The following is a 26,490-nucleotide window of genomic DNA, read 5'->3' as shown; positions in this document are numbered from 1 at the left end:
CAAAGCACGTGGAGAGGTGGGGGTGGGAGCGCGGGACTGGCAGCACCAAGCACTGCCGTGCCAGGCGTGGGGGAGCTCAGGCTGCAGCCCCGCTCCTGGGTTCCCCTGAGGTGAGGAACAGGATGAGTTTCTAGTGTGTTTTTTTTTTTTTTAACCACAACAGTTCAGTGAGGTCAGTACCCTTTTCGGCTTATCCATGGAGCAGTCTCAAGAGGTATATTTTTGCCTCAATCCTAGGGTGATAACATCCAGGAATCAGGAGAAAAAATTGGTCCCGGCTTCACGTGCACTCTGCCAGTGTATTTGAAGCATTTTCCCCAACACTAATAGTTGTAACAAAGGCTGAGTCGCCCTTTCACCGAGGGTTTGGTTCCACTGGCCTTCTTGTTCTCTCCTTCTCGAGCCTTGCCTCCTGGAGTTAAAGTTCTGCCTCCTCTGCTCCCTTCCTCACCTCTGAAATTCTTCCACGGGCCGTCTGCCTGCTGAGGGCAGGAGGGTCACGCTGGTAAGTGGCAGACAATGCTGATGGCATTGAGCATCTGTACCACCTCCTGCCCTCGTGTTCCCGGGCACTTGTCCCGCGGGTGGTGCCATACGGAGGTCGGTCTCGCTGCACCTTGGTGCACGTTTATGAACTTAAACTCCTCAGCGAGGAGGAACCACATAGGCCAGTGTAAACCAGGAAACCCGTCAGCATTGCTCTCCGTAAATCTAGAAAATGCAAAATCTACCTCTGCTCTGTTATCCCAGCTCCTTTGGTGAAGCCAGATGGTGGCCCCCCTCGTCTCCCCGCGTGCACCCGTTGCAGTCCGTGCATATTTCTGCTGAGCCGTTGGTCCCGCAGCGTGACATCAGCCGTGCCTCGTTTGTCCGTAGGCTTTGTCCCCCTTCCATTTTACTCCAGAATTTTATTTTTAATTTAGCTTAGTAATTCTTCCCAGAATGTCTGTTAGTGACCCACTGATTCTCCAGAACATAGACCAGTTGGTTTAGGCTAGCCAGCAATGCTGCAAATACTACTTTTGTATCAAAATGTAATATAAGATTTATTTACCTCAGCGATTCCTGTGGCAATGAGCCCCCCAGTTAATGCAGTACTTCCTTTTCTCCACTGTGACGCGTTGCCTTCCGAAATCCAGCGAGTGCCTTCTTGTTCCCTGACTCAGAAAAGGTAATCGGGGCGTTTCTCGTCCTCTTTACCAGCACGGAATACCTCAGGCCTGTCTTCTGTTCTTTTCTCTTTGCAAATTAAAGAGTTTCACACTGTTACCGGTTAGCTGCAAGCCTTATCCCTGTCTTCAGTTGAGAGGGTTTTTGGTTTTTAGAAATAAACGGTCAGAACTGACCACTTACAGTGAGGATTAGCAGATTTATGCAATGCCATCGCACCCCTCCGTCTCAGACCGTTCAGCTTTCCTGCTTTTTGCCTGCATTGTACTCCGAACTGATGTCATCACTGGAATTCCTTTAGCAGTGGTAGCTGAGCTTAGAGCCAGGCGTCTTTTTCCTTCCAGTAGTCTGTCAAAGAATAAATGGAATTCATTTTGCTACTATTTGCACGCGTGGTTTGCTTTCCAGAGCTGTTCTAACAAGCACAGTTGCAGTAACGTTTGTCACTGAAAGGGAAGTTTGGACCCGCAAAGGGAGCGTGTCCAGAGACAGGGTGCTGGAGCTGTGCCTGGTGTTGGCACTGGAAAAGGGATTTGAAGTTCCCGGTGCACAGCAAAGCTTATAACCTGAAGTATTTTGTCAGCCAGTCCAGAACTAGCGAGGCTGTTTCCATTTGAAATAACTATGCAACTCCCAGAGCAAATCATTTCCTGAGGCCAGTTAGCCAGCGACTTGCACCTGTTGATGAGAAAAAAACGAGCATCTAAACAGCCCCACTTGGGAAGGGAAGCTCGGTGGGAATTCTGTCCCGAGCCGTTGCGGAAGTCGGTAGGAGTCAGCTCAGCCGTGCTCCCGCCGCTGTGCCTGTAGTAAAACGCGACGTTGCGCCCGCCGCTCCGTGAGGATGACTGCTGCAGCACGGCCTGGAGCCCGTCCCCTGCGTCTGCGCGGGACTTTGTGCCTACGGGAACGGCAGCGTGAGATAAAAAAAAAAAAGTTTCATCCCAGAAAGGGTCTGGGTTTGGGTTTGGGTGAGTTTTTAAATCAAGGGTGAGGGATGTTTAAGTCAGCGTGCTGCTTCCTCTCCTGAGGGCGTTACTGACGTGGGGAGCAGGACGGTGAAATGGAGCCCATCGTTGCATACGGGCATCTTCGGCTGGTCCCCGTGAGCCGGGGGCTGCAGGCACAGGAGCTGCTGCGAGCAGCCAGGACAAACAGGAATGAGGCCACCTCGGGAGGCACACGGTGCTTTTGGGGGAAGAGAAGAGTTTTTACCGCAGTGTTTTCCAAAGGCTCAGCGCGGACCGGCGACAGCGAGACAGGGCAGCAGCGAAGCGCTGAGGTTGGAGGCACTAAGCACCAGCTGCACGAAAGCAAGGCAACTGGGAGGATGGACCTGTCAGAACTGGGGAAACTCGTCCGTAATAAACGTCCTGCCAGGAGAAATCTCCCTGTTTACCCCATGAGCAGTGTGCCAGGGAGCTGCTGAAGGTGCGGGGCATCTGACGTGCAAATGAAGGACTTTCAGGGTGCAGAGCCCTGTGAAACACCCTGTTAACGATCCCTTCATTCCAGGCACATCTGGATCAGAAAGGTGGCATGGGATTGAGCCCGAGAGGAGCAACCACCGCAAATAATTGGTCAGGAGGGTTTGGTTAAGTAAAGAAATGTTTTGAAGTGTGGAACACAGACAGCTAAGATACAAAGTCACAGAGCACAGGGCTGTGAAGGGGCAGGGCAGGAACACGCCAGCAATCATAAATCAGATCCTGGATTCTCGCACAGGCAAGGACAGAGTGTCCCACTAGGAATCAGAATGGTTCTGGCTCGCTAGAAGATCCCCAGGCCAAGCCATTTCCACGGCAGCAGAGGGTCAACTCACCCGCCCGTCCTTCCCAGGCTCAGGTTTCCAGAGCTGTGTGAAGGTCTGAGGATCTTTTTCCCCACGGGACTACAGCTCGCTCAAAATCCATTTGTAGGGAAGACGATGTCCACTTGTGTTTGCTTCCACGGAATTTCCCGTGGCAGGATATCCGCACGCAGCGTTTGACAGAGCCCGTCCCGCTGTCTCCCAGCAGTGCCGGCTCTTCCGACTCCGTGGTGAGAAACGTCGTTGCTGCAATGGGAATCCCTTTTTTCCTGCTAGTAGATGGATGATTGCAGTATTTTGTTGGAAGCTCAGCCCTTTGTTCTTTAATTCCTTCCTTGCTGACAGGTGAACAGCAGCTGCTTGGAAGATTTCCTGCAGTTCTCCGAAAAATCCCCATTTCCTTGCTCTACCGTCGCATCACCTTGGCCATCTGCAAAGAATAACCCTGCAGAGGCATTTTCTACTGCCTGCAATTAAAATTTTTTACAAAGAAATCTTCAAAGGTGCTCTCCCCATCACCCTGCCTTCTTGCTTATCCTCTCCAATCCTGGTTACTCGGGCTCGGGGAAGTCTCCCTCGGGTGCCCTTTTTCAGTTAATTGCCTGCCCAAGCCCCAAAGACATTCTGCCACCCAAGAGTGAAGTGGATGAAGGGCTCGAACAGAACCACTTCATGAAAACTGCGGGTTTCCATCTTTATCCAAAATTTGCTTCTGTTTTGTAACTTACTTCTTGTATTTTTCCCCAGTTCTCAGAGATGGGAGTTGCCATCTGAAGCTCTGGACACAACCCTGCCCGATGCCCGCCTGGCAGGGGCAGGCGGTTTGGTTCAGGCTGTTCTGCTGAACCACAGCTCAGGAAACCCAGACTCATTTTCACGCGTGGCCCTGGCACCCCTCAGCCCTTCTGTGCCCATTTCCCTGGGATGGGCACGGCAGTACGGAGCTGCTCAGGGAAACACGCCGTCACCACTGGCACAGCTTCCTCGCAGGACTGCTGTTTCCCGTTCCTCACCCGTTCCCCACCACCACCTCTCAGGTTCTGCTGTCTCTGCCGTTCCCCCACCCTGAGACATACTCACTTCACTTTGGTGAGTAACTGGGATCCTCTGGGAATCCTGCCATGTGTTCCAGCCATTTTGTAGCTGCAGGGAAGGAGTTTTCTTCCCGAGCACTTCCTCAGCGTGATGGGCACCCGGAGCCGTCTCCGCACAGATCACTTGCCGCAAGATGCTTTAGGCTGCCATGGAAACGGGTCAAGCGAAAATGGAACTGTGGGTCAGAAACCAGATCATGTTCTGCTCCTCACAGAGCCACACCGTGGGACTCGCTCAGCTTCCCTATGGGAAGCACCTTCTATTTCAGGGCACGGGCGGGCTGGCAGGAAGGGCCGGAAGCACCTTCTGGAGCGTGTGCTGGTAGCCGAAGCCGAGGCTGCCTAAACATCAGCACGTGCAAAGAATGTACATGGCACGGAGAAGGGTCTGCGTGCTGGGAGATCACAGGGACAAGAAAAGTTAAAGGCATTGCAGAGGATAAAGAGCAGGGAATTTTGAATCCATTTTTTAAATTACTATTAAAGAGGTCAGCTCTCCATTTCGGTTACGGGAAGAATCCTCAACATGAAAGTGTCTTGTTAAAACCCAACCATCCCGCTTTCTAACAGCTGTCTTCACCTTCCTTCTCACCATCTCTTTCCCAACCGGGTCTTCCTTCGAATGCCATGCCAGTGGATAAGCAGCGCTCAGGTGGAACGTGCTGAAGATGAGGCACAGCTCTGCGCGAAGGCTGCGGGACACCAGCAGCACCAGCACGTGTCGCTCAGCACACGGGTCGTGCCCGGGGGAGCATCCAGGTGCACAGATCCCGGTACCAGCCCATGTCCCTCTGCAGCTCAGGTCACCCAGAGCTTCTGCTCACGGAACTCACCAGCACACTCTGCTTCAGACGCCACTGGAACGCTGCACACGCCTGCGCACTGGGGCAGAGAGCTGGCACTGGGAACGGGCAGATTCCGGAACCTCGGCTGGAGACCTGTCTTCAGTTTATGGCTTCTTGCTCTACTGAGTGCCTCAGCCTTGACGGCTTTGTGGGATTTCCCCCTCCTCGAGTGATCCCTAATATCTAGAAACTATTTTTAGAAAGGTTGTTTTGTAATGTTTGTACCAGAATTTTCCTTAAACGAGGATATTGAACAAAAAAGTAGAGCTGTCTGCCTTCGAGGTGGGCTGACAAGCGGGTGGGGTGAGTGGGGCGGCAGCGGGAACCTGCGGAAAACACGAGGATCCACCCCTGGGAGCAGTCGAGCTCCGAGGGTGCTGCTGGAGGGAAAGCTACGGGGTGGCCTTCGCAGCCGAGAACCTCTCCCGGGCAGGGCTGCCCTGGCACGGGCTCTGCCATGCGGCGCAGGCTGCAGGAGCGGCTGACCGGAGCGCAGCGTGTGATCCGGAGCCGGCAGACATCCCACTCTCAGGGATATGCCTTGGGATTTCCCAGCACTGGGAGCTGCTGGGAGAGGTGCAGTGTCTCACTGGGGCTGCCGTTCACACTCGGTCTTCCCGTGCTGGACCCAGTGCCCGACCTCCCTCCCTGCCTGCCGCAGCCAGAAGCTTCCCGCTGTTCCAGCTCGACTGTTTTTCTAAAAAGAAACTTTCTAGCACTTTTACACAGTGAATAACCTCTTTTAATGGAGTGTTTGGGGGCTTAAACAAGGGTTTAAATTGTGAAAGGATCAAGTGCCATTAGGAAACACACAGCTCGTCACTGAAATTAGCTCTTTGTCTTGCAAAATGAAGTTCAAATCAAAAGTTTTTTTTATAATGAAGTGGTTTATTAAAAGCATTTGACCTGTCTGCCCCAGGTGTCTTCTTGGAGGGGACTGGGTGGGTTGGGTTGGGTTTAAGTAAAGACAGAGTCACCGGGCAAGTCAGAGACCCGGTTCCCTACGTGAATCCACACGGAGTTTTAAGTCTCTTTCACGCAAAGAATGAGGCCCCGGAAGAAGAACAGGGCCCTTGCTGGGGGTGTCGCGGGAGCTGACGCCGTTATCAAATAACGTTTGTTGGATGGAACCACAGAACCATGGCATGGGTTGGGTGGGAAGGGACCTTAAAGACCATCCAGTTCCAACCCCCCTGCCATGGGCAGGGACACCCTCCACTACACCAGGTTGCCCAAAGCCCCGTCCAACCTGGCCTGGAACACTTCCAGGGATGGGGCAGCCACAGCTTCTCTGGGCAACCTGTGCCAGTGCCTCACCACCCTCAGAGGGAAGAATTTCTTCCTTAGATCCCATTGAAATCTGCCCTCTTTCAGTTTAAAGCCATTGCCCTGTGTCCTGTCCCTACACGCCCTTGTAAAAAGTCCCTCTCCAAAAAACAGTTCCGGTCACTTGGTGACACTAAATTACCAGCCATGTGGAAGCATTTCAGACCAGTACAGCCCACTCCCCCCTTCCAAATAGCCCCGACACGTTCGGCTCCCCAGGCCCACGCCGGAGCCAGAACCAAACCTTAAAGCTGCAGCTGTGACTGTCTGCTGACACCGGCGGCAGAATCGCTTCGGCAGAGAGGAAAAACGGGGAAGAGCGTCCGGCCCTCTCGGGAATTTCTTTGCAGGACACGGTTTGGAGCTGAGAACGGTCAGCATTCGGGCACTTTTCCGGGTACCATCTGGTTGTCGTTCGTAATGCAGCCGCCGGTAAAAACGTGCCGTTTCCTCCGCAGCGCCGTCCCCCAGGGCCGAGGGCTCCGGCCGGACACGACTGCGGCAGCTCCGTTCTCCGCTCTGCCTAAAACTGACAAACAAGTTCGGGACCGACTGTCCCGTTGCCTTCCTCTGCCCTTTTCCCGGGGAGAAGGGACTATTCCGAGGGTTCCTGAGTTTTGATTAAGGTCTTTGCCCGCTCTGCTCTCGGCAGCTGCTCAGGGTCACAGACCGTCAGAACCGCCGAGGCTGGCAGCCCTGTGCCCCGTTCCGGCCCTGGCCGCGCGCACCCATTGCTCTGCCAGGCAAAACGACCCAAGGGAATTCGCTGCCCCCCCTCAATCAGCGTCTTCACGGGACACTTCCCGCTCTCCTGCCACACACCCCCCAGCAGACACCCAAGCTCTGGGAAGACACCAAGGTGGATGCTCAGGATGAAGGTCCGACTCCCACAGCACCACCGCCCCCCCAGAGCACCGCTCGGGGAAGATGGCAGCGCCCTTCTCACCCGCACTCTCGCCCACTGCTCTACAGCACCGTGCGTCCGCCCGGCACTCCCAGCCCATCGGCCACCGGACACTCCGGCTGCTCCGGCCGCGTCCCACGACGTGTCACACAACGTGTCACACCCGAGACACTCACAGCCTCACCGCGCGGCACGGCGAGACAGATGCCAGCGCCCCGACCGGCGGCGTTCCGATGACAACGCAGGGCAGCGTGCGGCACACGCCGCACTGGGAGAAACTCACCGTTTACCAGGAGAAAACCATCACAAAGAAAACAGCGGCACGTTCCAAGCTCTGCTTCTGACTGAAGCCACACGTCAAAGACCACGCGGGTGTTACGGAAAGAAAATCCCAAGAGGTGGCTTGGGAGAGCACAGGAGAGCAGGGCAACAGGACAATGGCAGATTTATTTACAACAGGACACAAAGAATACATACATTAATTAAAAATTACAAAGAATACAGAGAAAACACTTTGGGGAATGGGAGGGAAATCAATGCTGGCTGAGCCTCTCCACTGGGGCAGGGGCAGGAAAAAAAGAAAAAGAAAAAAAAAAAAAAAAAATCAACCAAAATCTGAGAGAGGGATCTCAAATCAGAACTGACGCAGGACTCCACAGCACAGTTGGCTCACGCATCCCCTGCTCCCTTTTTCCATCCTTGATTCCTGGCTGATTAGACCCTGGCGTGACGGGCGGCTGAAGGAGCCACAAGGCAACGCCGGAACGACTCCGCGCCGAGGACGGACGCTGCCGGGACGGCGGCTCCGCGCAGGGAGCGAGGCCGTCAGCAAGAGACAAGGGTCCTTGCCTGGACCCGGTGGAAACTCTTCCAGCAACTGGAGTTAAAAAAAATCCCCAAACCCCTTAAAGGTGCACACGTCAGTGCTGGCAGCAGGGAGGACTCTGGACCGTTCTGGGTCGGAACGGCGTCACCTGTGGCAGCTGGTCACCTGGAGACCTTACCGCTTCCTACGGCAAGGAGCAAAAGCAAAATTTTCATAGATCTCACCAAAAAAAACACCCCAAACCTCTCCCTTGTAGCCCTGACTGAATCCAGCTCGTCTGGGGACAGAGGGAGCCTTCACCGTAACGTGGAACCTTTTTACTGGTAAACATCATTGAAGTGACCAAAAGAAAACACTTTAACCTCTTTTAAAAAGAGCTTCCCACGGACTGATTCAGGCATCGAGCCACAGAAAAAAGAGGAGCCCGCTGCAGGAGAGCCCCCCCGGCTGCCCCGCAGGGCTCAGACCGTCCTGTGGAGAACAAGATACAGCTGGGGGGGGCACGCTGGGGGGGGCACGCTGGGGGGGGCACGCTGCTTCTGTCCCCTGGAGGTAGAGAATCTAAGAGGAGAAGAGAGCAGCAAGAGCAGCGGGAGAACTCCGGGGGCCCCCCCTGTCCCCAGCCCCTTGGCGTGGCGGCGCACACCCGGCAGTCGCCCGGCCCAACGCGGTGGCACATCGCTTGGCACTACAGCGGCGGCGGCGCGGCCGCCCCTCCGCCATCCCGCGGGGTTCCCGGGAAGGGAGCCTGCGCCGTTTCCTCACGCGGCGGAGCAGAGCCATCGACAGGACTGGTAGGCACCTCGTGCATCCTTCCAGTCGTATGTTCTGGCAACGGCACAATCTCACTGCTCCCACCGGGACGTTACATCCTGCTGCACCTTCCGAAAGAGAGGAAATCCCACCCTCCCTCCCTCGGCCCTTCCAGCAGACGCATCCGAAGCGGCCCGTGCTGTCCGAGGCTGGAAGAAGGGAGGAGCGATGCCGAGGGTTGCAGTTCTCAAAGCTCTCTCAGGGTGAAATTGCACTTCCCGGGCTCCGAATGGCACCTCCATCAAATTGTAAAGAAGCCGAAGCCAGGACTTCCGCAGTCGGAGCGCGCCAGGCTCACGCTGGACAAGCCTTCGGGCTCCTTTTATTTTGCCACAGTCAAGCTCCCTCTTCTGTGCAGACACGAAGGCAGGAAGGAAACCCAGTCTGGTATTTGTCTGAAGAGTCTCCCTGAATCCTACAGCACCCTTGGGGCTGGAAGAAAACGTTTTCACAAGTGTTTCCACTGCTGTCTCAAATCCATTCGTCATCAACATAAAAAAAAAAAAGGATGAATTAGCAAAAAGGGCGTTTACTTATACAGAGGGACATTTCTCTGCTAAAAAACTCCCTCAAATATGGAACAGGATAATAAAGTTAAAATGTAAGGTATCTACAGACCCCTTTTCCCCCCAGAAGTAGCCCAGAATCCATGTACACTGTGCCAAAGTTACATTCCAAAACGAGGAGTTACTTATTTCTCTTGTCACTCTCCCACTGGATTTTGTTTCCTTAAAAGAGTCGGGAGAAGATGTCCCCTTGGCTCCTGGGAGGACACGCACTCAGAAAAGTCCACTTTCTGCTGGGTCTGTGCATCTTCAGTCTATTTTCACTGCGGCGTAGATCTTCCGAACAAACATGTAGGCTGCATAGAAGCCAATGGTGCCAGTGAGGAGCCAGAAGGACAAGACCATAAGGGCGGTGTAGCCAAAGTAGAGTAAGGAGGGAATGAACTCAACAATATCCAGCTGAAACAGAAGAGGAGGAAAAAAGACCTAAGTAAAATCAAGCTCAGAAGTAACCAGCGTTATCTCCCCAAACCGGCCAGTGCCCTCTGCAAGGGGGCACTTGATGAAGGGAGGGAACCCTCCACTCCATTCATTTTCATCCAGCTAAAAAGAGATCCCCTTTGAGGTGGGGTTAGGGAACACCGCTCCGCACAGGAACGCAGGCAGCAGCCTCAGGTACTTATAACCTTCTCTCCCCTCTGGAAGGGCTGTTGGCACCGTTGGCTGGTGAGCTGCCTTGGGCTGGCACGGGGACAGACTAGGACTAGGCAGTCCCACCCTTTCCCTTTCCAAATCCAACAATCTCCTCTAGAAAGGCGGCACTTTCACACAGAGGAATAACAATACCTTGTTCACAAAGTAGAAGATGGCATAGATGAGCACATAGAAGGCAGATCCTCCAGACACCAAGAAGGTCCTCCACCACCAGCGGTAATCCTGACGGGGTAAAAAGCCTCATTATTCCACAGGCTTCCTTTTCCTGTGGCACTCTCCGGGACAGGGAGAACACCACCCATTTTCCTTCAAAGGAAAACCATAGTTTGGGGCTGGGGAGCTATTTTATCACAGAAGTGCTTCCAAACAAAGAGGATGAAAAGCTGACAGGACAACAAGGCCAGGTCAGTATCGCAGCACCTGCTACCGAAGAACACGGCTCATCTCTGGCCCTGTGTTTCATTTTGTATTTGGATGGAATTAAACAGTTCCTTTGGGAAGAGACGTCAGGTCAAAACACCCTGCTCTCCGCAGAGCCACCGTCCCCAGCCTAGCAGATAACCAAGTAGCTTCAGTTCTCCTTGAAGTCAGGAGGTGTTAAGAGCAACCACACTGGTGCAGCTGGGCCAGGGTCACACTACATCTCTGCTGAGCAGCAGCAATAATGTGACCTCGGCTTTTCCAGGAGCTACCCGAACGACAAATGTGGAAATCTCACCTCAGCACAAAGCTGGAAGTACACCATGACAATGCTGATTTGGGAGCATGATACCACCAGGATGATGAACACCAGGAACAGAAAGCCGAAGAGGTAATAGAACTGGTTCTCCCAGATTGCCTGAAACAAAGACACAGCAGAAATTTGTTTCTATGCTACCGTGATCCATCAGCAAACGCGACACTCACTTCTAGCAGCTATCCCAAGGGAAAATGAGAGGCCTCAGCCTCGTGTAGGTGAAACCACAGATCTGATGCGTTTCACAATGTCACTTCAAAGGAATCAGGTTCCAAAAAAGTGCCCTAAGAGAGCCATGAGGTAGCTTGTTCGTCCCCCCTCACCTCCCTAGCAATGGAAGAGCAAATTCCTCCCTGTCCATGAAAACGAGCAGCAGCTGGAATGGCTCAGTGACCACCTTAAGACCAGGACCCCTCCTTGACATATCGCTGCAGTAAGCTCTCATCTCTGCCACCACCCTTCAGATTGCCCAGGAGTGTCCCACAGACATCCCCGGGTGTCTTCAGCAAGAGGAGACTCCGAAGAGACCCGCAGCGGGTCCCAGGAGGGATCCTCTTGGCCCCTTCGGTAAGTGTGGGAATACGAGACTGCTCCAGGGGATGCCCCCTCCCCTTTCAAAGGCTTTGGCACAGGAGGAGGGCTATTCAGGAGCAGAGGGGGTTAAATGCTTACACTGAAAATGAAGAACAGTTCAATGAACATCGCTCCGAACGGCAGGATACCGGCCATGAGAATCCTACAGAGCGAGAAAGAAAAACCGTAAGCAGCACAGTATAACTGCCTGGCCAGCAAGGCTCCCTGTAAGCACACGGGGAGCGAGAGCCCAAGCTCTGCAGCTCCAGATTACGAGACAAAATGTCAGGCAGTAAATGGCACAGCTGCTCCCACCGTGGAGCACGTCCCACTTCCATAAGCACCAGCCACAACACATCAAAGCTGCCAGGACTGTCTCTGATGTTGCGTTCATCAAGAAAACACATCCGTGACTGTCCGTGCCCGGAGAGCAGCAGAAAGTGACGTGCAGCAGCCCGGGCAGACGAGGGGAGGGGGCTTAACTCACCGGATTTCCCAGGCACTCATCACTCACCCCACGAATTTATTCATATACCACCTCTGCTCCGGGATCTGTCTGGGAATCTGATTGGTCCGCACGGGATTGTCATACGGCTGTTTGCGAAATCCGAAGTAGTACCCCAGATAGACCAAGGGCAGGGAGATCCCGAACCACATGCAGAGCAAGGCCACCATGGTGGGGAAAGGCACCTGGAATCACACCGAGAGTCACAAACGTGAGGCTCCAGCAGGTTCACCTGCCCTGGAGACCGAAGACACCGGCCAGACCGACTCTCCAGTCAATCGCTGCGCTGGCACCCACAGTCAGAAAGCTTCTGTGAAACTAAGCAAGTCCCTGACAGCCCAGTCACCCTCTTCCCACTCCAGCAGGCTGCAGGATGAGGGTGGCACCTACCGCTCCAGAGGAGTGTTTCCCCCAGATGAAACAGTTCAGGACAAAGCAGATCCCAAAGACGACGCCCGGGTACAGGGTAGCTGTCTGCAAGAGCAAACCCAGGTTAAGAGACAACACGTGACGAATCACCGAGATGTTTCTCTTTAATGAGCCCATTGCTGGGGCAGAGCACGAGTGGAGGAAGGATGCCTTCTGCTGGAGCGCTGCCGCACAGCGCATGGGCTGTCGGGAGGAGCTCAGACCATCACAGACTGGGTTGGGTTGGAAGGGACCTCAAAGACCATCCAGTTCCAACCCCCCTGCCATGGGCAGGGACACCCTCCACTACACCAGGTTGCCCAAAGCCCCATCCAGCCTGGCCTTGAACACTGCCAGGGATGGGGCAGCCACAGCTTCTCTGGGCAACCTGTGCCAGTGCCTCGCCAGCCTCAGAGGGAAGAATTTCTCCCTGTCGCTTTACTGCAGCACGTGCTCTGGTGTTCGCCCTTTCATGTAAAGCTACGAGGGACTCAGTCACACCAAATCTCTGCAGCACAGCCAGGCTGTGTCCAGCTGCCCACAAACACACGCGGAGCTTATCCACACATCTCGCCATCAGCACACCTGGACAGACAGCACAGAACACGAGACTCACACAAAAGGCTCCCTTCTTCCACCGATGTCCTTTCAGAGTCCGGTATAAGCGGCCAGCAAAGAATCCACCAAAAACCCTGGACAGAAATAAGCCAGAACAAAGAAAATTCGCTTTCATTGCTGAGGAACGGGAGAGGAGGGGTGGAGCTGTGGACACACCTACCCCATGAACATGAAGAGAAAGCAGGCAGTAGTCATCAGCGCGCCCCGGCTCGAAGGCGACAGCATCCCCAGCATGGCGACAACTGCGGAGGGCAAACAGGGCAGAGAAGAGCAGCTCTGACGGCCGTGTGCTCACCAGCACCTGCGGAACAGGGCCCGTCCCGCGCGCAGACCACGGCTGCCGGGAACCTCTGCCTTCTGCCCAGACCTCATTTCCTTCAAAGCATAAGGAGATCCACATCCGCAGCCTCCGGCACTGGCCGGAGAGGGTACGGCACAGCTTTGATCTCGAGCTACCAACCACGGGCTTCAGCCTCAGTTTCCCCAAGGGATTTGAGCAGGTGCAGCTCAGAAGGCAAGGCACACGCACGGGGAAGTCTCCCAGCCCACTGTCACCCAGGGCTCTCGCTAAGGGGAAACCTAAACTCCAAAAGATGCCTTCAGCTGGGAAACGCTATCCAGAGACCCGGGCACGCTGCGCACGGGCTCTTCGCCTCCACGCGCCCTGCGACAGGAGCCAGCCTCCCGCCACCTCGCTCGGGGCACGCCGGGCACAGGCCGCAGCCAACGGGAGCGCGAAACGCCCTTAAGCATCGTTCCTCTTCCCGTTACAGCCGCCCCGTGCAACACGTGCCACTCACAGATGACGATCAGGATCATACAGAAGAGCTGAATTCCAGAACCCAGGAGAGAGCTGAGGATCATTGGATACTGCGGAGGCCTGAAGACATCTCCATGCACGAGTTTCCAACCAGATTCCTCCATAGTATCTTCCTACGGCAACAACAGGAAAAGAAGGTATTTAGATAGAGTCCAACCACAGAAATGAAGGTCCTACCACAGACGGCCTAAGACATTCATTTCTCTGCATCCAGTTCTTCTACAGAATTGTATCACTCCAGTTATTCCTCTCAGGCTTAAAACAGTTCAGACTTGAACTGCCAGTGCCAGGGCACACATTTATGGAACTGTCTGCAGTCGTTACTTAGGTCTGATGACATCTGAACTGGTAATCTGCCGTTGTGCAGAGACCCAAAGGTGTCGTGACAGCACGTGACAGGACTGCCCCTCCTGTCTTCAGGGCTCGGGGCAAACAGGGGCAAGGAAGGAGACAATGCACCCGAGCCTTCGGACCAGATCCCGCCTCATCCGTGCTTCCCTCCCTCTCTGATGCCAGCCCCAGGAACAGGCACATACAATGTCATCTTCCTTGTTGTAGTTGGCGATGTCCTTCCGGAGAGTCCGGATGATGATCATGCTGAGAATACCTGAAAACCAGCACAAACAGAGCTCAGCTCGGAGGCTCCTCCACGGCCGTGCTGCTCTCACGCTGCGCAGCTACACGGCGCCCGCCAACACAGAGCTCTCGCGGGGAGAGGAGCCCTGAGTCACCAGCCACCTCTCCCAGCCTGCAACGAGGACAGAAACAAAACCCCAGGGAGTAGGAAAGGCAGTATTCCTGCAGGAACGAGGCACTGTGGCTTTCCGGTGGACTTTTTTTTGTTTTTTTTTTTTTCATAAAATATAGGCACACAAGACACGCGTTAACCACATTCCTACTCTCCCAACTACCCCAGTCAGGGAGCAAAAGCGGGTGACAGTCTGGCCCCATGGGGTGCTGTCTGACCCGGGAGGTTTTACATGCCAGTGTTTGTTTCCTGCCCCTTCTGATCAGGTTCAGACATGGCCAGATCCTCATCGAGTCACCTGCAGCTGAGGCTTAAAGGAAGCTCCCCGCGGATTAAGGGCAAAGCCTTCCTCACCCCACACACCTCACTCACCTGAAAGGAAAAAGACGACCACAACGGAGTTAATGATAGAAAACCAATGAATCTGCACGTCACTCATGGTCAGGTAGGTGTCCCAGCGGGAAGCCCATTTAATGTCACTTTCCTGAAAGAACAGTAAAGTTCTCCTCACACCAGCACATCCCCAACGTCTCCCACACCCCTGTCTGTGACAGACACCTGGAGCACCAACTACCAGCCAGCTTCCCTCACCTCCCAGTGCACAGAGTAGGTGAAGAGCAACTGGTTCTCTTTAGAAGGATCTATTTCCTGAGGGGCAGAGCCCGTAGCTTCAGGCAGGGTGCACATACTCTTCTCATCAGCCTTCAAGTCTGTAAGGGAAAACAAGGCACAGCTAGGTCAGCCCTTCCCTCGGGAACCACCTCTCCCACTGGTGTCCTGGCCCCACGCACCCCCAAGGCACTGGGCTGCAGTTACTCCAAACCGGGCAGGGGAAGCACTCCTTCCTTTCTCACCTCCTCCACGGTTTGCAAAACTGTTCTTCCAATCAGAAGCGGAGCACCACTAACAGACTTTAGGGAAAGCTACACGTAGGGCTTTCCTGACCCAGAGGATGAAAGACAGAGGCTCTGAAGCCAAGGATCTCGATCACAAACAAGTCCCCTGTTCCACACCAAGCTGAGAATCGAGACCTCTCCGGCAGAGCCTGCTGCTGCCAGAGGAGAGTTGCACGGGACGATCACACGATGAGCAACTTGCCTTCGAGACACCCGTTTCATGTTGGGCTCACTGAGGTAGGAGCGTTTTCCCCCTAACCATTATTTTTAAAATTCGATCCCCCTAGAACAGTTCCAAACATTCTGTGGGTCTCTGGACCACCACGCAGCATCCCAGTGGGGGAGATCTGGGCCACACGAAGAGCTAGATGCTCCACGCTAAATGACATAGAGCAAAAAAAAACCAGCCCCAAAACCTCAAACTCAGATCTTTTTATATTAATGACTTTTGCATGGATTGAATTTCAAGGATATCTCCCTAAGGCTGTTACTTCTTCAGTAACAAAGGGTTTATTGTTCTTGTAACTTGGACTCTCTCATTTCTGTACCCCGAGACCACAGTGGCAGCAGCAACTGGCACCCTGATACATCAGTGGTGTTCAGCTCTCGGCCCTACAAGGGATTCTTCTCCCTTAGTGCCCTCCCTAAGAGCCTCTTACCTTCCAGTTTAATGCTTTGGGGAATCACTTCAAAGCGCACAACTCTGTAGGTGGGCTCCTGGTTCTCTTCCACATCCTCTCTGTGGTAGTAAAGGATGAAGGAGAGGTGGTTGTGCAGGTAGAACTAAAACAGATGACATTAAATAAAAAGTCAGCACCCCAAGGGAGGAACAGGTAAAGTTTAGATGCAACAACTGCAGAAAGCAGCTCCAGTGAAGAAAACTAAAGACTCCAACTGTTCCCAGATGCATTGTGCCACAGAGCCAGATCAGGCTAACACTATCCAAGGCTAAAAGAACAAGAGGAGAGAACAGAGACGTTGAAAAGGTAACACCTTGACCACTCCAAGCATCAGGGACAATGTTTTGGTCTATTTGCAGCCTGGAAAACATCGTCGTATCTCACATCTCAAGCACGCATCCAGCAGCAGCAGAATCACCCAGCTGAGGTTGGAAAGACCTCAGGAGCTACAGCCCTGAGCTTCCCACCTGCTGCTTCTACCAGCCAGACACACATCACCCAGACTCTGTGGAGCCCCACAGCTCTCCTGGGCTGGCACTGCCAAACGACTCTCACCTACTGCACGAACAAAGCACAGTGACCCCGAGCTGGCACAGCGGGTTCGTTCGCCCGCCCCAACTCGGGCTGCAGCGATCGGAGCTCAGCGTGCAACTGAACACTCGAGAGCGACAAACCCGAGCGACTGTTGACACAAACAGCTAACCTTGGGGTACACAACAAGGGAAAATATCTCCAGGAATACACATGACAAGTTTCCACTTGCAAACTTAAGCAGCTTTTCCTCCAATGAACACTTGACTTTTAATTTTTTTTTTTTTAAATACAAGATGCTCCAAGAGTGTTAAAGATTAGCCAGCCTTGGGGGTGCGTTGGCTTTGTTCTACTGCGGGGAAACCACCACGTGCGGTTGTCCAACGTTAGGAGTCACAGCAAGGACTCCTGGCTATCCTACCGGTAGTCCAGCACCCAACCCCCTTCCAATGGGAAACCTGTCTCTCATATTCCCACTCTTTATAAAACCTTTTGGTTGCATTCCCAATCCTGACACTCTCTGGCAGATGTCTAAAGCCCTCTGACAGACACCCAGAGCTCCTCTGGGCACCTCTCAGGCAGGATCTGGATTCTCTACCTTGTTACCGTCCATAAACCCAAGCCTGTATCCGTGCTCGAACTGCACATCCTTCTCCTTCTTCTTCTCCTCTTCCTCACGATTGGAATAAAACTCCAGCCGTGTTGCCACAGGGAGGTTATCAGCAATGCTGAAAACACAGATTTCAGATCAAATTTGTCCACAACACAGAATCCCCACAGGCACAAACCCACGCTCGAGAGAACTCACAGATGGACGTAGTAATCCTCCCTGATGCGCTCGGCGATCAGCTTGCTCTGCTCCACGGTCAGCGTGACTGGCTTGTTGGGAAAGTTGCACAGAACTTCACATTTCTTCTCTACGTTCATGGAAACCTGGAAAGGCGTATTTACAATTCGGTCTCCCCGGAGAACCTCACCTGGAAAACAGGAAAACATGGGCAGGGTGAGGGACTGCCAGGCTTCTTGCCACTGATCCTGTCACCGGGTCGGCAGCGCACCGTGCCGACAGCGGGTCTCCTTTGCTACTACAGAGCGAGGACAGGATCGAAGGACAGTTTGGCTCCTTTGTTGGAAGCATCAAGCTCTCCTACGAGCAGGTTACACACCCTTCTTCAGGAAAGGTGTTTCCTCTTTCCAATGCGTGGACATCCCAGTTTGCAAACAGCCAGCACACGACAAATGAGAGGAAGCAGGCCCTCCACCAACAGTTTACTAGAGATGACGTTTGCAACGGCTTTTACTCCTGCAAACACGCCCCCACGCAGCCCGCCAACGGCAGCCCACTCGCTGCGCTGCCCGGGAACGCGCTGCTCCGCGGATACGCACCGAGATTCTCAGCCTTGTAGGTGATCTTGGTGGGCTGGCAGAAGGGCAGCGAGTAGTACTCGTACGGCAGCTGGGTTCGCGAGCTGGTGAGCTTCACAGCCTGGAGAGAGAAAGGAAGGAAGGATTATCCCCCTGAAAAAACTCAGATGGTTTCCTACCCTCCCAACAGAAGCCAGAAGCTAAAGCTTACTTCCAGACACCTCCCATAAAGCTCACTGCAGAAGCTGTGAAATACATAAATAATCAATAATGCAAAAAAGGAGACAGATGTTCCTGGGAGAGCTCCAGCTTTCTTTCCTGTTGCACAATTCCAGCTGTACGTTCTCCACACTACGATTTAGCAGCAATTCATTCACAAACAGAGAAACACTTGAAGAAAGAAGCACGGCGGATGGGCTTCGTGAATTTATGACTCAGTGGAGTCCTAAGAAACACCACAGAGCTCAAAGGAGATTCAAGAGTCGCATTTCATACAAGACAGCAGTTATTTCCTCAAAAAAAAAAAATTCATGTCACACTGGACCTAGAGGTCTGGCCTCCAACAATACGAAGAGTTGAGCAATTTTTATCTCTGTAAGGAAAGCCAGAGAGCCACCAGATCGGGAAAACAACAGACAGTGACAAACCCCAAATATTTCTGGAGAGTTCCCACAAATCACACGGCACAAGGGAAGCGCAGAGACATCCCACCATAGCCGAGGCCACGGTTGCTCTGAAAAACAGGAGCGTTTTGTAACGCAGCCAAGCTCATTTATCAGAAGAGCGCTGGCAAACGCGCTGACTTGCATTATCACTTGAGGAAGCATTTGGCTCATGAAATCCCTTTGAGAACAGCCATCCCAATACCCCCTTCTTCTGGGAAGCTTACAGTAGCCACAGGCAAGTCTCACTTGCTTAAAAATAGCCTACGTCTGGCAGCCTGCAGCCAGAGAGCAAATTATGTTGTGCTTCACGTGGGAGCAGCAAGCCTCAGCATCCCAAGGGTGCTGGATTTTGCTGAGACAGAGGCCACAGCTTTAGAAAAATAAATGAAATGGGCTATAAATTGCTGGAAACAAAGCCTGGCTTCCTCCTGAAGCAGTCCCATCCTTCACTACCAGCCATGCTGCACACCAGCAGCTCTTCGGCAAGCCTGGGGTTGAGACCTGCGGCACACGGGGCCAAACGCCCGCGCTCCGAAAGGGCTCACTGCGGGTTTCACTTGACCTGAAGACACAATGTGTGCAAACCAGGTGGAAGGGAAAATTGAAAAGGTCTGACTTGAACCTCTTCTTTGTTCTACCATTCACCGACCGCCTAAAGGCCCAGCCTCTGTAAGCACTTGGAGAGTCAGTGCAACACTGGAGAAAAATCTCTGATTAAACTCACTTCAAAGCTACAGTGAGAAAGAAGGCTCTTTTCCCAAACAGAGCAACATCTTGAGGACTTTGGTGCGACTGCTGAAGCAATTTGGTGGAAGAAATCAGAAGCGAGAAAGAATCATTTAGGTCAGAAGACACTTGGAAGACCATCGAGTCCAACTGTTAACCTAACACTGCCGAGCCCACCACTAAACCATGTCCCTGAGCACCACATCTACGGGATGGTGACTCAGCCACTTTCCCAGGCAGCCTGTTCCAATGCCTGACAGCCCTTCTCTAAAGAAATTTTTCCTAATATCCAATCTAAACCTCCAGAGAGGTTTCTCCAGAGAGAATCATGTTGGGAACTGCAGGGTAAGATGACAACAGTGACCACTTGAGGGCTGCTTATCCCCACCACCCTACACAAATGTTGTGAAGAAGAGAAAATATCTGACCCCAAAATTTTAGCAACAGAATCCCCAAATTTTAAGTTCTAGTCCTACTTAGCTGCTATGATATAAAGAAGAAAAAAAACAGAACACAAGAAAACTGAAAACAAACAGACTAACACTCCAAGTTTGTCCCACCTTTATTTCTACAGGATCATTGCGGTGGAAGTTGATAGGAGCCACACCAGGTACATAGAAGGAGTCTGTGCTGTGCAGCAGCACCAGCAAGACCAGCATATGTCGTAGCCTTTCCTGCAAAAATGAGAAGAACCATTAAAACACGACAGAAACATGGGAATGTTAGAGATGGGCAACAACATGGAACGCGTTCAGCCCAGCCGCCTGAAGGACTGTGCAGGCAGGTGATTCACCACAAGTTAATATCAGAAAAACTGTTCTTGTCTTTGTTTTGTGACTCTCATCAATGAAGTCACTTTCCACTCTGCGTGTTTCTGTCTCTTCATCTGCAGTCAGAAAACATCGACTTTGCTCAGCCAGCAGAAAAATGCACTTATCTGCAGGACTCCTCGTGGCACACTGCCGTCCGACTTTTCTACTCCCACCCATCTAACACCTCTGTTAGAAAACTCCATGGGTTACTGTAGCCCTGGCACTGGATTTGTCAGCTCCACTCATCAGGATTTGCCCTGTAGCCACTTACGGACCGACGTTCACGCGCCGTTACCTGCGGGGGAGCCGCTGGCGCAGGGTACGGTTTGACACCAAACTAACCACCTGCTGCATCCCAAGGGATGGTCGCATCACCGCTCCCTCCTACTCCACTCTTCTTTCCTCACCCCTCCGGGTCGCAGCACAGCTCAGCAACACAGCAAAAAAGTTTTCACCCCTTTTTCAGGGAGTGGGGAGACGGGTCAGGCTGGAAGGTTCAGTGAGATCCACAAGAGCCCCACCACAAACCAGATCCCGTACACCGGCACTGGCAGCAAACCCTTTAATGGACTTTGCTGCTTCCTCAGTCCCCACCATCACCTCGGGCCACCCAGCCCGGCTCCAGCACGAGCAGGAAGGCTGCGAAATGAAAATCGAGCTTCAAAGAGTATTAGCCAGCAGCAGCTCGGCTGGATTAGAACATCAGCTCCAGTACAATCCCATTGTACCACCGGCTTCAGCCCCATCTCCGGAACTCCCTGCGAACGTGGCACTACTGGAAACCCCCACAAAACCCCCACAAAACCCAGAGTCTGGTTTGGGACAACTCTTGAGCTATGCTGCAGCCACAACGACCCCGATGGCTGCCGTCCCTGCCCACTGCCAGCGGGATGGGCAGAGCTGGACTGTGCCCTCTGCCCTTCTGCCCGCAGGCAGGAGCTCTGCCATCAGGGCTGGGAAGACAAATAGAGAAGTTAAAATAAAAGAGAGGAAACAGGCTGACCAAGCGAGATGGGCTTGGGCTGAACGAGTCACCCCAGCCTGGGCCACGCTCCGGCCCCGTGGGGTTCAGCACTGCCCTCCCAGCCAACGCCGTCCGGGCAGACGCCAGGGAGCCAAGCGCGAGGCCGGCTTGCGGATACGCACCCAACACCACCAGCAGTGGAGGAGAAAGCACAGGGAGCTCCAGGCTCCCAGCATCCGTCCCAAACGGGCAGCCCCAGCACGGCCGCTCCTGTCGGAGAGGGGAGCTGGGATCCGGGAGCTGGGGGTGCAGCCACAAACCCCCAGCACCGGCACTGCCAACGGCACCGCTCCCCCCGGCTGGGACGGGCAGGCTGCTACAGCCACAGCGACTTTCTCAGCGTGGCACTGGGGCACGGTGAGCACGGCCACAGCGCCGGGACGGACAAAGAGCAGGTCTGTCACGGGGATCCTTCGGCAGGTCGGAGGGGGAAAAAGAAAAATAGCCTGCGTTTATTGCCCCCACACCTTCCTCTTCATCACCTGCCTTTTGTCCTACTCCGAGGCCAGTAAGGGACATTTGGCCCAGACACCAGTGAGGGTCAAGAGAGCATTCAGAACCAGTGGTAATGGACGGGGTGAATAAAGAAAAAGTCAGGAATACTGGGGTTTTTTTAAACTTAAAATGTATTTAGGACGCAAATGCCAGGAACCTACACAGACTGCGTTAATACCAACCCACCTTTTCTGCTTACAAGGAAGATTTTCGACCTGTTCCAAGCACAGCTTCACGCAATTACAGCAGGGAAAAGCCTCGTCTGGAAAGCAACTGGGAAGCACTCTTTGTGAAGTCGCTTGGACTCCAGTAACGATCCACCTTGAAGCAACGTTGGGTTTGTTTTCTGTGCTTCACTAAATCCTGCCTTCTCTGGCCTCGCAAGAGTGCTCCGTGACTCTCCGAGTAGGAAAAGGTTTCCCTGGAAGGGAAGAGCGTTCTGAACCCAGGCTGCGCTGCACAGCAGCCAGCGACCTGCGGCAATCATCTCGCTTCGTTTGGCACTGAAGTGCCAGGCGTGCACAGCACAATACAATAAAAACCAAAACCAGACCAGTGCCATCCTCGCCCAGAAAAGCTGGCAAGATAAGATAAGGAGGGGACTTTGGAAGGCGCTCAGGAGACACGCAAGCGTGTTCGAGATGAGATTTTCAACGGCACCTTTGGCAGAAATGAGGCTCTTTGCATGCAGCCGACGATGACTCAGGCAGCACCAGGCAGCAGCAAAGACAAGAGGGGGGCTGCGGAAAGCCTTGCCAGGAAAAAGCATTTGGGAGCAAGAAATGGGAACGCTGCTGTGCAACAGGTGGGGGAGCTGTGGAAGTGAAACTTGAAGGCGATGCCCAGTGCAGGTTCCCAACGCGGCAGCTCATGTGCAGGCTGAAGCCAGGGGCTCTTCTTAGCGGGACCTTTGCTTCCGTATTGGCAGACGTGCTTCATCTTCTCCAGATGAAGGCAGCAGCTTAGCAATGCCAAAGGAGACACACGCCAAAACATCTGCATAACTCACGGGCACAGCCAGGCAATCATCTCACTTGGGAGACACCTGCAAGCTCGGTTATCTCCTGTGCAAGTCAAAACTTGCACGGCGGAGCTCTGCTGCAGTCAGTCACGCAGCCCTGGCGAGGCACAGGCTTCAGCAGGCACAGGACACCACCTCTGCAGCCTTGACCAACTACTGACATGTCAAAACATCCCAAAAGAAAACCTCTCAGATGACAGTCTTGCATCTGAGGTGCCAGGAAATCGTACAACGAAGCAACAAGGAGCACAACAACCACACACAGCTCCAGATCAAGGAAGACCCAGCTGCATGCAGACAAAAATAATGTGGATTGACAACTTCTTATTTGACCATATGTGTACAGACAGACACACGGCTGTGAGAGACCCTTTCTTAGGAGAACATGACCCAAAACAGAGAAGTAATTGCAGAAGCATGATCAGCCCCTCCTGCCCCTGTCCCCCAAATCCCAGTGCCTGATGAGAAGCACCACTCACACTGAAGTGATTCATCCCATGCAAAAAGCCTGCTGAAGGGAAGCAAACCTTTCTCTCAAAACAGAAAAAAAAAAAAAAAAATCTATTCCAAATGTCAGCATATTCCTTCTGCACACAGGACCCCGACAGAAGCCACGCTCAGGCTTCTCTCTCGCCCTGGGGGAAAGCAGCCCAGGGAAATCACGGCACGAGACCAGGCAGAGCGTCACCCCGGGAACGCCTGGCCCTGGCACGGCGCGGGCAGGACGCTGCTGCACCCACCACCCTCGGAGCAGCAGCAGCCACTGTCCCCACCGCCACCTAACTCGGCACACCCGTCCTCGAAGGGCAACAGCAACTATCCTGAAGTCTGCGGGATCTCTCCTGAAAGATTTTTAAAATCTATTCCTGTGGTTCACTTCAGAACGACGCGCGTGGCTGTAAGAATAAACTAACTCAAACCTTCCTTGCAGCCGTCCTAGCAGGATTTCTTGTCCTGTGCGCAGCAATGAGAGCAGAAGCTCGCACACAAACCCTCTCCAAGAAGGTCCATCTGGATAATCACCACTAAATAATTCCAGGACACAATTTCTCTGCTTTACCTCATTCAGAAAGACCTAAAGAGTATTGTGGTTTTCTGCGAGTTCCCAAACACGCTGCCAAAACAGAGGCACCGTTTAGCTTGGCACTAAATCCCAGCCTGACCACGCAGGAAGCCACCCCACAACGTGCCTTTACGCCACCACCACGCACACGTGCGTGCTGCCCTAGGGCTTGTCATCCCCGAAGCGACCCGTGCCGGAGTCTGAACTCCAACGCTTATTTCAGGGAAGGGGCAAACGGGAGCCCGCAAGGAGCGTTTCCCTGTGGCACTCTGCCAACACGCTCTACCCAGGGGCCATGCTCGGGCCACTGGTGCCCAGCACCTCCCTGCCAGGCGAGCAGCACGCGTCTTCTGCAGACCGACAACTCGAAGAAGCCTTCGAGCAGCAGCAATTTCAAACTTTCTGCAAGTGTTTTAATCAGGCTGGAACCACATCAGGTCTGGAAGTTCCATAATCCATGCAGGAACTTATGAAAATATTATTTAATTAATAAAAATAAAACTTACAAAATACAGCATTTGCTCAAAGGGACGAAAGGGAAGTAGGAAGCGATAACGATGGATATCATATGAACGAGATGATGGACATCATCCCGTTTCTTTTCTGCAGAAAAAGGGCAAAAGGGACATCGCACAGAGAGCTTTTAACGTTCAAAGACAGTTTTGAAGAAAACCAGGGAAAACACAACCTGCACAGCTCCGTTTGTGCAGCCGGATTCACAAAGCTCTGATATCCTATTCCACTCACCGAAACTTTTTAATGTGGTGACAGGAAGAGAGGAAAGACACAACCCACTACTTTATGGGAAGGGAAAAAAAAATCCCCATGGAACGGCGAACTGAAGCGCTCTCTCATGTAACACTCACTCTAGCCCCGGGCACAATAACAGGACACGCACAGTGCTCACGGCACCTGCTCTTCATCTCCTCCGCGGTGCCAGCCTGGCGCTCGCCCCCCTTTTCCAAGGGCTGCCTGGTCAGATGTTCGTGACAACCGTTGGGCCAAGCTCATCCTTACTGCAGCTCTGCCCAGCTCCCCCTCGCACCCAGAGGAGCCCCTGAAAGCCTGTCGAGAAGAGACAAGCGCTGCGTTCCCATTGATTCCAGAGAGCTCCTCTGCCACCGGGAGAGCTGCTAGCAGCCGCCTCTGCCTTTCATAAAAGGGAGACCTACGAGGAGATTCCCAGTAGGACCATCTTCAGCTCTCCAAGCCAGCTCAGACACTCCCTCCTCGCTGGCTGGGAGAAAGCCAACAGAGCAGGAAGATGCTTACAGCAAAACAAATGAAAAACCTCCGCTCCTCCAGCCTCCCTTCCAGTTTCTGCCAGTCCCTACGCCACGTGAGTCACCTGGCACTCCCCACCCTGGCCCACAGCGATCTTTGTGTCGGCGCTCAGCGTTTATGGATGCTCTTCCTACAGCACGCAGCCTTCCACGAAAGCAAGGAGGAAAATCCACTTTTCCAGGACGCGACTCCAGGCGGATCATTAAGGCCCCAGCGGCTCGTTTTCTGCTCCGCGAGGTGCCACCGCCGCTCACCCACCTCAGCGCATTCCCACCAGAAACACCTCCCTCCGCAGGATCCAGGGAATAACTCCGGACCCGCAGCAGGGACGCGGGGAGGGAAGGCGGCCGCTCGCCCCCGGGGCCGCCGATCACTCGCGAAACCCCCGCGCACCGCGGCCCCCGGTTCGTGCCAACTGTGCCCCCCGGCAGAACCGCGCGGGGAACACCAGCCCGGCCGGTGCTGCCCCCGGCACAGCCCCCCGGCCCGGCCCGCGTCCCTCCCGCCCAGACAGCGCCGCGAATCGCGGAAACGGGGCCGGTTTTGCCGCCGAGGGAGCGCGGGGCGGGCGGGGAGCCGCTCCGCACCTCCGGGCCCGCGGGCACCGGGCGGCGGCCCGCGCTGTGCCCTGCCCCGGTGGCACCGCCCGGGCCGCGGGGCCGCCTCCGGAGAGGCGCGGGACGGCTACGAGGCCCCAGCCGGAACCGAGCCCGGGGCGGAGGCGCGCGGGGCCGCACCGGGGCCGGGCCGGGCCGCTCGGGCCGCCGCACTCACCATCGCCGCCGACGCCGCCATCTTGGATCCACGTGTCGGCGCGGACGTCAGCGGAAGCGGCGCGCGGTTGGCTGCGGCGCGTATCGCCATGGCGACGGCGGGGCCGCGGCCTTGCGGAGCGCCGCGCTGCCGGGGCCGGCGGCGCCGCGGCCGGGCCGGGCCCAGCCCCGCCCTGCTGCCGGGCCGGGCGCCGCTCTCCGGCCGCAGCCCCGCGGAGCCGCCGGGGTGGCGGGGGGGGGCGGCCCGCGCCGCCATCTTTGCTGAGGGCAGCGCCGCGGGGGCCATGTCCGGTGCGGGCGCGGAACGGCCCGGCCCGGCCCGGCCCGGCCCGGCTGCCCCGGTGCACGGGCCCGCTCCGGGGGGCGCTGCGGGCGCCCGGCGTCGACCCGTCGGCGGGGGCGTGAGGGAAGGCGGAAGCCGAGGGGCTCGTAAACACTTTATTGGTTACAAAAGCAGCTCCCGAAGCTGATACGAAAGCCCCGGAGCGCCGGTGGTCGCCTCTTTGCGCGAGGAATCCCGGAACCAACGTGCTGTGAGATGCACAGGGCCGTCTTTAAAAAAAAAAAAACCAAAACGTTCTTTCCCCCTTATAAAATGCTCCTCGTTAAATACCGAAAACAACAGGGAAGGAGCTCGGGAAGTTCGTCCCGCGGCGAGCGGAGTGAGGGGCTGCCCAGGGGCTGCCCCGCGGAGCACCGTCAGGGCCATCCGTGCCCCGTGGCACACGCTGCCCACCTC

General features: G+C 54.5%; 1 protein-coding gene across 1 annotated transcript; it reads right to left on the bottom strand.

The window, feature by feature from the left end:
• Positions 1-9,297: 9,297 nt before the first annotated feature.
• Positions 9,298-25,842, bottom strand: TM9SF4 (transmembrane 9 superfamily member 4). Its single transcript, XM_086623191.1, has 18 exons — positions 25,753-25,842; positions 19,840-19,953; positions 17,910-18,009; positions 17,332-17,500; positions 17,122-17,251; positions 15,972-16,095; positions 15,008-15,126; positions 14,789-14,900; positions 14,205-14,275; positions 13,649-13,781; positions 13,009-13,090; positions 12,847-12,922; positions 12,213-12,296; positions 11,832-12,007; positions 11,417-11,480; positions 10,727-10,846; positions 10,141-10,230; positions 9,298-9,753 (listed from the first exon to the last, which is right to left on the bottom strand). The coding sequence occupies exons 1-18, from the start codon at positions 25,840-25,842 to the stop codon at positions 9,604-9,606; spliced, it is 2,004 nt and encodes a 667-aa protein (XP_086479317.1). The 3' UTR covers positions 9,298-9,603.
• Positions 25,843-26,490: the final 648 nt, after the last annotated feature.

Source organism: Tauraco erythrolophus, chromosome 18 (genome assembly GCF_009769465.1).
Source record: "Tauraco erythrolophus isolate bTauEry1 chromosome 18, bTauEry1.pri, whole genome shotgun sequence".
In the NCBI taxonomy this organism is placed as follows: Eukaryota; Metazoa; Chordata; class Aves; order Musophagiformes; family Musophagidae; genus Tauraco; species Tauraco erythrolophus.
Note: the sequence above shows the minus strand (reverse complement) of the source record. Positions and strands in the feature narration are given on the sequence as shown.